This window comes from Nannochloropsis gaditana (genome assembly GCF_000240725.1).
Source record: "Nannochloropsis gaditana CCMP526 unplaced genomic scaffold scaffold448, whole genome shotgun sequence".
Taxonomy (NCBI): Eukaryota; class Eustigmatophyceae; order Eustigmatales; family Monodopsidaceae; genus Microchloropsis; species Microchloropsis gaditana.
The window spans coordinates 1-11,520 of record NW_005803505.1 but is presented as its reverse complement, the minus strand read 5'-3'; the positions used below and the strand labels follow the sequence as shown (position 1 = coordinate 11,520).

The window sequence follows — 11,520 nt, the reverse complement described above, 5'->3', positions numbered from 1 at the left end:
CCCCCCCCCAGGCTGAAGGCCTCCTTGGCAGAGAGGAGCTCCGCAAGGGTGATTTGATGGTATTCCACACCAGACACGATGCCTGTGTGCGGTGATAAGAGAACAATAAGGGGGAGCACAGGACTTAAGGGGGCGGGCATAGAAGGAAGACTGCTTCAAAAGTCCAATCTTGTGGAAACATACCGCTCCCGACACGCCTACCTTGCGGGAGTAACGAATCTACGGCCAGTTCCCACAACCTTTTCACGGTGGTGCCGGCCAGTATACGCTCGAAGGGGGGTGTGCGTAGCACCCCTTCCTGTGTGAGGATCGCGACATTGCCGATGGAGCTTTCGGCCAAAGCCCCTGAGGGCTCGAATTGGATGCCCAAGAATCCTCCCTATCCGTGGTCAGGATATGTATGGAAGGCAAGCGTGAGATAGGCATTCCCATTCTGAAAGGGGCCTCGGGGGCGTTTCTTCAAGATCAAAGTGGCCTTTGGCATGGGGGAAAGAAGAAAACTCCGGGCAGTCAGACGGCCAATTCGAGGCCGTATGAAAGGCAACATTGGTTTACAGAGTGCAAGCAATCACCTTGTCCTCGGCGGCTTGGCAGACGAGGGCGTTGATAAGGTAGTTGGTCGACTTCATGGTCGCCAACAAGGGGTTCTTGAGCGGGATGTCCTCCACCACATGCTCGGTGATCCCCTGCAGCTTGAGGTCACCTTTGGAGGGATAGCGATGGACCATGACAAAGAAACCGCTGCTTGTCGTCTCTTTCGCGCTGATAGCGAAGTTCCCACGCCCTGTGAGGAGGACATGGGGGGCGTCCGATCGGCCAAAGGGAAGACGTTCAAATAGTTGAGACACGCTACCTTCCCTCCGTTCGCTTATTCGGCATCTACTGCACCTGATGTCATCCAAAAACGGACAAAGATATCGTCTCGCACTTGACTGGCCGCCACAGTGCTGAGTATGATGTGTCGGAGTTCTTCCTTCGTGAAGGCCGGATGAATGCGTGCCAAACCCGCAGACCGTAACAACCTTTCCAAATGGAAATCCAGGCCGTAGCAATAGCCACGCGACACATTAGCAGTATCGAAGACGGCATGTCCTCGATGCACCATGTGCTCGTCCATGGGAACTGTCATTAGGGCCGGGTCAGTGACGATACCGCCGAGCACGGAGCTGTAGAATGCCAGAAAATCAAAAGCACTTCTGGGTAATTTTTGCTGCATGGCGTAAAAAGCATCGTCTAAGTCCATCATAGGGGGTCGAAGAGGCCCCGGGGGCGAGCTCCGCCGCGCTTTTTTGGCAGAAAGCATTCCCATTTACGTATTCCGGCAAGCCCGTCGCAGGCGGTTTGCTGGTTGAAGCCAGAGGGAACGGGCCGGTCGGCAAGAAGAAGTCTACGACACTATCGTGAAGGACTTGACAGATGCAAATATTTTTGAGTGATAACGATGATGTAAAACATGTTTTGTGCTGCAGCGAGAAGCCGAAAGACATGGCTCTATAAGGTATTAACCTCCCCGAACAAACCTCCCCCACCTGTAAAACGTCCAACACTGAGTGAAGGGAGGACTATGATAAAGGTGACATGCCAAAGAAATTGATTTTTTTACCCTAAAAGATGGAGGCAACATTCTTTCTTTTTCGCCACAATCCAGAGAGACGCATGTAAGTGTCCTCCCCCCCTCCCTCTCTCCCTCGCAGTTGTCGGCATTGCCAGCTTTCACAACATGATTTATTCAATCGACAATATGTAATGAGCTTCTTCAGGCCCAAGAAACATCTTGTTGTAGGCCATTCTAATGCCCAGATACCTCCAATAAAGAGTCATATACACGGCAAATTGACTCCCTTTTTGATACGTTTATCAACACGCACACACTGGAACCTCGTTTCATGGTGGTCCCTCTGATCCAGTGATGGCCTCTTCTTTTTGAAACCTTCCATAAACAGTCACGCCGAACGCCCATCTTCACATGGCCACCCTCATTTCTCTCATCCTACGGAGGAAACCAAAGCCGGGACGCATGACATCAAAAAGGGAGGCGAGTCGAGGTTTTTCCCCCTCTCCCGCGAACCTTGCGCAGGTGGTGTGCCCGATCCAGTGACTTCGGCCGCCTTGGTACCCTTTCCACCAGACGTCTCAGCGGTAGTTCTCGCCTCGTAATGCACGTCTGGGACGCACTGGCCGTGAGCGATGGGTGAACGCAATGGTGATGTGGGCGGAGCTACCTCCACCCCCGCATCTCTCATCTGCTGTCGTTCCCGAGCCTCTTGGAAGATACGCTCCTGTTCTTTCGCGAGCTCGACTTCGCGCTCCTCCGTCTCCCGCAGCGTCTTCTCCTTGGCCAGTCGCTGGTGCTCACGACTTCGGCAGGTCTCACACAGGCAATCCACACACGCGCAATGCCCGCCCGCGCAGCCCCGACAAATCAGACATTTCCGACGCCCTTTACACTTGCAGGCCCGGCTGTCGCCCTCCCGGCCATTAGGCGTGCAGCACATGGCCACCTTCTTTTCCTCCCCCACGGTCGTTCCTAGAGCCGCCATCGCCGCAGCACATTCCTCTTTACTAGTGTGCACCTGACAGCCATGGGACCCCGCGCGCCGCCTAGAGTCCAAACGTTTGCCACGGCCAGCATTGGTGGTTTTACGGCGGCGTTTTTTGGTCGTGGTGGCCATGAGAAGAAGGGGGCTCGGAACCTCACTCCCATCCCCAGAATCCGCACTGCCAGTGGTGCCGCCGAGGGAAGACTTCCCCGTTGCGGATTTCGTGGTCGCATTTTTCCACCGAGATAACCTGGACTTGTCCAAAGCGCCTTTTGCAACCTCGGTATTCCCTGCTTTTGCGTGGTGTACGGCGGCGTCCGTCTTGACCAGACCCGCCGCCTCCTCCATCTCCTCGGATGCACGCTCTCCTGTCCTCCCCGCCACTCCATTTTCGTCGCTCTGCCCCACCAGTGTAGCACTCGTATCGTCCCTCCGAGGGGTGTGAGGAGAGTGCCCTTGCCCTGCTCGACCGGCAAACACGGGCGACCCGGGGATGGCACTCACCTTTTCCTTTCCCTCGTCTGGGGCATCGGTCGCAGTATTTAGTCCAAAGTGCTCCTCTTTTCTTCGGCTACTATGTTCCATAGTTGCGGTGGCCAAAGCGTTTAATCGTTTGCTAATCGATTTCGACTGTCTCCCTGCCGTTGGGGCAAGACGGCTGGCACTTTGGTCGGCCAAGACTCCGTTGGTCAGAGGCAAGGGGCTGACATAGGGCACCATTTGATCACTGCTGGTGCTGCAGCTGTGGTCTATTATTGTAACCATGGCTAGGCGATGGTGAAAAATACTGTGTGATGAGAGGGAGAGATGGGCAAAGGACTTGAAGGCATATGCTCTGATCCGTCAGGGGAAACGAGGTGGGATCGGACCGTGCAAGCAAGGGTCACAAACTTCGCGCCTTGCATACGCCTTCCTTCGCCAAACAAAATTGTTTCATATGAGCCTGTACGCTGTTACGTTCAATCATACAGAGGGCGCTTTGACTCTCAACCACACGCTCATTGCTCCAAGACGCTAACTCCAACTACCCGGCGTATCCAAGCTCCTTAAGGAAGAAGCGTCAAGTTACGGGCAAGCACGCATCTAAGCCCCGCTTGAATACTAAGTACCACAAGAACTTCCTAAAATCTTACAAATAATCAAGTTTAGAGAGGTTTGAAACGCTCTCGGGGACAGGTATTCATCATCAGGACGGTCAAAGCCAACATATATGGACGTGAGATTTCTCATCCGGGTATGCTTTTCTGACCCCAGTGCTAGGGTTGAAACAGTCTCTTCCATGAAGTCGCCATTGAGATGATGTGCTGCGTGTTTCAGTGAATTCGAGCTCGGGGAACGTACTTGCTACGGAGTTCACTTTAAAAAGAACAAAATTGAACGCAACCAAGGCAGACTTTCCGTACTCCATTTCCTTTCAAAGAGCCCTTTCCCAGTTACCGTGATCTTCACACGTAGGCGAAAAGGACTGCCACTCTGGATTGATACGTGAACCTCCCAACACTTTGTGGACCCTCTGATATCGTCTGCTCGTCTCAACGCGCGTCTGGTAAGAAGTCAGGAGCACTTCCCGCCTACCACCCGACCACATATCGCCCGCGACCCGATTAGAAGGCAGCTTTCTTTGCGAGCTCGGCCTCCACGGCCCGCTGACGGATCTCTAATCGCTTCTGCGTCTTCAAACCCATGATACCCCCACCCCAAGTACGCTCCTTCTTATCATTGAACTCCAACTTGAATTCTGCACACATCTTCTCGAAGGTGGCCTTATCCTCCTTGCGTGCCTCCTCCAACGCCACTACCGCCGCGTTCTTCTTGTGGACCAGAGCTCCCAGACGCGCCTTCCCTTTCACAATGGCGTAGGGGATGCCTTGCTTGCGGCAGAGGGCAGGGATCCAGACCACAAGCTCGATAGGGTTCACGTCGTGGGCGATGGCCACGAACTTGACCTTCTTGGCCTCAATCAGCTCGGTCACATGCTTCAGACCATACTTGATGACCGTCTGCTTGGCAGGCGCTGGGGTCTCTCCCCCACTCGCCTTGGCTGCCGCCAGTTGCTTGAGACGCTCGCGCTTCTCTACCTTGCTCTCTGGGCGGTACTTGGCCAGGAGCTTGAAGAGCTCGGTGGCCTGGTTCTTGTCCAGTGCCTTGGAGAACTGGTTGATCGCAGGGGGCACCTTGAGGCGCTGGTACAGAATCTTGCGTTGTCGCTGGATGCGGACATACCGAGGCCACTTGACAAAGCGGGAGAGGTCACGACCCTTGGGCTGTCCGAGAGACGAGTGACGAGAGATACGGGGGGACACGTGTGAGTCCAAAGTGAATGAGCAAGCCACAACCAATTCGACGAGCGTGGTCAAAGGGGAACTCCAAGCAGAAATGTCTGAAGACTGCGAACGAGCACAGTCACACATGCAAGAAGATAATGTTACCAACCACCCCTGCCTCAGCCCTAAGACCACCCAGTACGCCGTACAGACATACACTTCATTTCGCCCTGCTTTCGTGATCCATTCCACGGGCATACACCCCCGGAGGCATTGACTTACCCGGATGGCCCCCCCGATGCGGAAGCTTCGGGGCTCTGCGGCGAAGAGAGGGTTTGCCTTGGGGGCCGCCTTCTTAGCGGGCTTCTTGGCGACTTTCTTGGGAGCCTGAGGCATACAAAAGGCATGTACGGGGACAATATGTGTGAGAACAAGACTGTGCGAGGTGCTATGTGCGCCTATGGCACCAAATCGCATGACCTCTGCCTTCTTGTGCCCCCACGCTTGTTTTCCTGCCACAGTCACTGCTTCCAACCCTCATTTCCCATTCGAATGCCTCATTTCATGATTGACATCGACGATATGAAAGGCAGAGTGATCATGCACAATTAAACTGCAGACTTTGACTTCACAAAGTTTTCTTCGCTCCTCTCCGCATCGCCATGGCCTCCCACCCATCCGCTCGATCGGTATGGAGCAAGTCACTTACCATTAATATCGGGACCTCTGGTTAAACGCACCCACAAAGCCTATGTGACTCCCCTGTTTGTCGATCGAACGGGAAAGAACGGGTATAAAGAGGGAACGAGGGGCGGTGAACGCATTGCGTAAGAAAGAAAAGTGATGGGTTGCGAGACTCGAGAAGGAGCGGCGGGGAACGCCCGAGCCATTCGGCAGCCTAAGACTTCAAACATACTTAATCATTTTCGTCTCATTGACAGAAAAAGGATTCCAACGTGGAGACAACACACAGCACCGTGCATGTGTCGGGGCCGTGGTGCCCCATGCTGTCGCACCCTGGCCACGAAATGCGGAGAGGGGCCCAAGGCCTGAGTGCTCATCCTCCCCCGCCTGCCCCCGTCTTGGCGCCTTCGTCCTCAGTGGGAATGCGACCATGGAGTCCATCCTGACAGAGGCAGCGTGGGGTGACGCGGTTGTGTTTGGCCTTGCACGGCAAGTTTACAATGTTTTTGGCTTGCGTGATACACTTTGAAGGTGCAACTAGCTATCTTGGGGTGCGCTGACCTCCTGCCCCTTGGCCGGAGCGAGAGCTCCTCCGTTGAAGCTTCGTCGTCCTTGCTATTAGTTCTCTGTGTGGTCTTCACTGCGTTATTTCCTCCTCTTCCCTTCTACATAGGTGGCGCGCGCGCGGTTCTAGGGAGGGAGACAGGCACTCCCAGCGTCTCGGCCTCACCAAGGTCATTGCCAGGGCCAGTATGGGCAAGATGATTCCGGCGTCCGATCTTGTCACGACCCTCTTTGAGGTTGCCCGCAAGTTCTTGCTGATGCAGTACCCGTACGAGTTCGAGGTGCGTGTGCTTGCAAAAAGACCCATGATCTGTCTCCTCATGTCGCCAATGGAGTGCACGGTCTCTTACCTGTGGGCAATCAATGCTGCCGGTGTGCGAAGGGCATGAAACTTTCTGCGAGAGGAAGGAGGGATCGATTGTCCGTCGGCCTGTCGCCTCGGCTCAACCCCTCGCTTTGCTCTTCTTGTCTTAGGACGGCAGTGATTTGAATATAAAGGACCAAGACGTCAAAGTGTTGGGATATGTTGGCCGTGGGAGTCAATTTATTTTTCTTACGCTTTTTGTCCTCCTCAACTCCTGCCTTCAGGTCTGTCTCTTTGCTTTCTGTTTGGGTGCCTCCATGCGGGTGCGGCCTTCCGCGCAATATTCCTGGCTCCACCATTTGGTCCTGGTCTTCCTGACGGGCTTTGCGGGAGGCACGATCATCCCCATGTTCTTCGGGCGCACCCCGGTTCTCTTCGTGAACGACCTCCTCGTGCCCCTGGTCTGCCTCTCCTGGTACCTGGTGCACTACACGCGCGTCGGCGGCCTCCTTCAGACCTCCCCCTGCAAGTTCCTCCTGGTGGCCCTCTTCGAAATCTACCGGGCGGCCTCCATCCTCAAGACGGTGGGCCAGGCGACCACGGACATTGCGCCCGGGCCCTACTACCCCATCGCCGTGGTCGGTCCCGTTCTCGTTGGGACCCTCTCTGGGAGCATGGGTGCCTTCATGCCCCCCGACCGAGGCATTTCCTTCCTGGCCACTGGCGTGCCCCTGAATTTGCAGACCACGCTCCTCGCCTGCCTCTTCTACCACCTGGCCGCCCACGACCCGGCCCTCCCCGGGGCCTACCTGCGCGGCCTCCCCGCCCTGCGCCTGAGCGACCCAGAGAACCTCAAGGCGCTCACCGTCTTCTTCTTCGTGGCCATGGCATTCCTCTCCCTTGTCAAGGGCCCCGACTACAACCCCTTCACCCCGGTCCACACGCTCCTCTACCAAGTGCTGGGCATCCCCCACTCCCCCGCCACCCTGGAACGCCTCAAGTCCACGCGCCGCGCCCCCAACGCCGGCGACCACGGCCCCAAGCCCGCGGTAAAGGCCTCGGGACGCCTACTGGGAGCGAGCAAGGTGCTCGTCCCCCTCTTGGCCATGCTCGCCTACCAGCTCCAGGGCAAGCTCGCGCCTCGCACCACCCTCCCCGTCGGGGGGCGCCTACACCCGGGTGAGTACATCGCGGCGTGTGGCCCCCTCCAGTCGTTCACTGGGCACTGCAAGCAGCACTTTTTGACTCTGGATGCTGAAGGGCGGCTCAGCCTCTATCGTGGGGCCTCGCCCAAGGACGCTGGCAGCCACCGCCTCTGGCAATCCAAAGCTACCCGGAGGAGTGGGAAACCCACGGAGGCCGGCCTCTTTGCGGAGCTGAATGAAGGGGGTGTGCTGGTCCTAAAGCATACGGCGGGGGGCGACGCCACGTATTGGACGTCGTCCTCGCGCAAGACTGAGGGGGAAAAGAAGGGACAGGACGCAGGGAGGCTGCATCTGCGGGTCCTGGAGAGGGGCGCATTTGGCATCTTTGAGGGATCTACGCCTTTGTGGACCTCAGACGGAATTCTGCGCAAGGACACGGCATAGATACGGGAGCCGGTAACAAGTGTACAGGGGGCTGTGGGAGAAAAACGGTTTGGCGCGGGTGCCTGCCACGGAGGGGGGGGAAGAGAGGCAAAGCGAAATCCGAGCGCCTATTGAATAAAAAAGTATCGACAAAGCTGGAGAAAATAGAGGTTTGCAAGCTACAGATGATTCATCTATTTATTTTTCACATCATGGAATTGTGACGATTGTTGCCTTCTTTCGCCACACAAGACGGGGCTTCCCAAGGGTCCGAAGCATCCGCTCACGCCTTCACCCTTGCCCTCGGTACCAAGTCGCAATAGGCAAACCGCCCAGCTGTTCCCCTGCTTTCGACATGCCCCACCTGCACGGGGACAGTCGACGAGAAGACAGGTCCGGCGCTGACAAAAGTGTGGAACTCTCCCTTTTCCCCGCATAGGTCCACGTGAGCTGGCAAGTCATCCAGCAAGGCAGCATCATACTGCCGGCCTACGTACGTAGCGTCCAGTTGAGTCGTATCCACGCACACCAAATGGGCACGAAATCCCAGCGCAAGGAAGTCACGCGCCAATCTGGTCGTGTCGCGACCCCAGAGAGGGAAGAGAGGAAGGAGAGGACAACCACCATGGCCAGACCACCGTGCTAGCACACCCATGCGATAGTCGCGCACGTCCGCCAAAAAGATGTCACCAAATGCCACATATTTCAGAAGAGGAAAACATTGTCGGGCCTCAGCAAAGCAGTCAAAAATTGCTCCTTCATATTGACAATTGGTGCTCATGACGGGGAGGCACACATGGAAAACGGTCAAGTCAGAGGGAAGGGCGGCAACTTGAGCATCCAATAATTCCCTTCGAACCTCATGCACGCTCACGCGGTCATTATCTTTCTCTACTTGAACCATGATACCCACTACATGGAAGTTGGGATCATTGCGTAGCACATGCAGTGCCATGGATGAATCCTTCCCTCCTGAGAAGGAAAGTAGTACTTGCGATGGTTGTCGACCATTGGACTCTGCTGAGATACTACTCGAGACTCCGACATCCTCTGCCATTTCCGAAGATGTGTCCTACTGCACCGGAAAAAGTGAAGCGATTTCAATGCGTTGGTCAACCACTCTCCTCCTCCTGTCGAGCGCCCTCCCAGGTTCCGCGAACCATGTCAGAGCGGGCTCGGAAGGCTCCGCTATCCCCGCTCCATCTTGCATCTACCTGTCCGAAGCCAGTTTTATGTTCTCGTGTTCCCTTGATGCTCTTTCGACCCAATGAAATCAGAAGACGAGATGTTGACAAACATGGGCAGTACGCGCGCACGTCTTGCACCACTGGCGTGTCCATGGATTGCGCGGTTTTAGGGACGGTGGGACGAGATCCGGGGCGGGCTAGCGACTGTGGAAGGGGATCTCTGGATGCTTTTGTTTGCGCCCGGCAAATACCCTTTTTAACCTTTTTGTTCTCATCGTACGGTACAGGAATCTTTCTCAAATCCATCAAAGTAGCAACATGTCCGCAGAGAAGGGCGCCAAGATTTTTAAGACCAAGTGCTCCCAGTGCCACACCGTCGAAAAGGTGCGTTTGCTTGCATGCGTGGCAAGCTTGGATGGTGGGAGGGGGGCAAGGGGAAAGGGACCAGTAAATGTGTATAACGCAACCAACGAAGTGCCATAGAAAGTGGTAAATTGTAGAGCTCTGAACTTTATTTTAAGGTGGGGCACATGTGTGATCCAAGAGTGTCTGGTGCGCTGGACGGTGTGTCAGATCGAATTATGGCAGGCACTACTGGGCGCCTCGGTCCATATATAGGACTCCAAACAAGACGTGTTTCTAATAGTTAGACTCGTGCATCCATGTATATTCCTCTTTCGTCGATGAGTCTGCAACATGGCTGGCGTATCATGCTGTCGGGCTCGATGAAGCGAGTCCTTGAGAAAGGATCCCAGTACTGGACCTTGCACCCTGTAATTCCTTCGAGATGGTGGCGTGTCTTCCCTACAGACCTCTCCACTCCGTCCCGCTTGGTCGCCATCACATATCCACCCGCTGCCGCCACTTACTTACGTAACCCTTCCCTGTGATCCGTTCCCTGCCCTTGTCGCACCATCCCAGGGGGGCGCCCACAAGCAGGGTCCGAATCTGAACGGCCTGTTCGGGCGCCAGTCCGGCCAGGCGGAGAACTACTCGTACTCAACGGCCAACAAGAACTCAGGCATTATCTGGGGCGAAGACACGCTCTTCGAGTACCTGCTTGCCCCCAAGAACTACATCAAGGGTACCAAGATGGTCTTCGCGGGGATCAAGTCCGCCAAGGACCGCAAGGACCTGATCGCGTACCTGAAGGACTCCACGTAAGTCATGCACTCGTCACCCTGTCAGACGGAAGCCTCGCTTGTGTCTAGGGATGACCCCTTGCGTCGCCTCGTCACTTATTTTGACGGTCTCTCACATCCTCCCCGTGCCCGCTCTCCCCCGGAACTCTTTCAGAGCCTAAAGACGATAGGTCGTATGGCACTCCTACATTTTTGACCGCGGGGGGGTTAGAAGTTGAAAGAATGGAAGCGGAATGTGTGAATTAGATGACATGATGAAGGATCGGAGGAATATGAAGCACGGATGAGGGAGGGAAGGGGCGACGCGAAGCAAAGGGGCAAGGGACTTGCTGCATGGGGACGACGGCGGGCTGGCCAGGAAGCGGGTTCGAACATGCGGTATCGGCCACCCACTGTCGTTGGAGAAGCAAGGATTTGATGATGATGAGCGGGCTCGGGCGGATGACGCGTGGCGCCAGGAACGGGGAGGCTGCGGAGGGCAAGGGAGAGAAGGAGAGGGAGGGGGGAGGGGAAGGACGGAAAAAGAATGAAGTACAAAAGAACCCGAAAAGACTAGTTGGGGTCCAGCGAAGATTAAAGAAACGGCAATGCATGGCGTTGAGAGAGGAAGGGAAAGGGTTTGGGGTGGGTGGGCCTGGGTCCTCCTGGTCGAGGTGCCTGGCGTAGGCTCTCTCCTTGCCCAGTTCCTGTGTGGAGGGCCCGAGGCCAGTGGAAGATGGCTCTTGGCGGGGGCAAAAGCTTCGTGCACGGCTCTGTCTGAGAGGGGGGAGAGGCAAGGAGTTGGGGCTTGAGCATGGGTTTGAGGAGAAGAGAGCTTTGAGCAAAGGCAGAAGGAAGAGGCGAGGTTGCCGGGGGCTGGGTATAGCCAGTGGATTTCTTTTAATTTGTTGGTGCGGAGGTCGGCGACCGTGTCTCCGTCCCCGCTGACCATACTCCTGTGTACAACCGGCCCTCTCCCCGCCTAGGCGGAGTCGTCACTGCCTGAACCCCCGACCTGGCCCCCGGGGCCCCGCGCCCTCCTCAAGCGCACTTCCCCTTCCCCCTCTATGTCCCCATCGTGAGAGGCACCGTCCGCTTCCGCCGCCGGGCACCCCACGGGGTCTTCCCCCGGGATAGCTTCGTAGTTACCATACACGAGCCGCGCCCGCTCCTGCTCTCCCTTTCGTGACAGGTGCCTCGGCCGATTCCCAACCTCCGGGTAGCATGGGCCCTCCTCCTCCAGACTCGACGCACCAGACCACGCTCCTCGCCTGCCTCTTCTACCACC

At 56.2% G+C, this 11,520-nt stretch overlaps 2 protein-coding genes across 2 annotated transcripts; both read right to left on the bottom strand.

Moving 5' to 3' along the window:
* Positions 1–70: 70 nt before the first annotated feature.
* Positions 71–372, bottom strand: NGA_2120900 (aminotransferase class iv). The gene has a single exon (XM_005854605.1). The coding sequence runs from the start codon at positions 368–370 to the stop codon at positions 125–127; it is 246 nt and encodes an 81-aa protein (XP_005854667.1). The 5' UTR covers positions 371–372; the 3' UTR covers positions 71–124.
* A 7,717-nt stretch (positions 373–8,089) lies between these two features.
* On the bottom strand, positions 8,090–9,113 carry NGA_2081800 (atp binding protein). Its single transcript, XM_005854604.1, has one exon. The coding sequence runs from the start codon at positions 8,979–8,981 to the stop codon at positions 8,208–8,210; it is 774 nt and encodes a 257-aa protein (XP_005854666.1). The 5' UTR covers positions 8,982–9,113; the 3' UTR covers positions 8,090–8,207.
* Between the last annotated feature and the right edge of the window lie 2,407 nt (positions 9,114–11,520).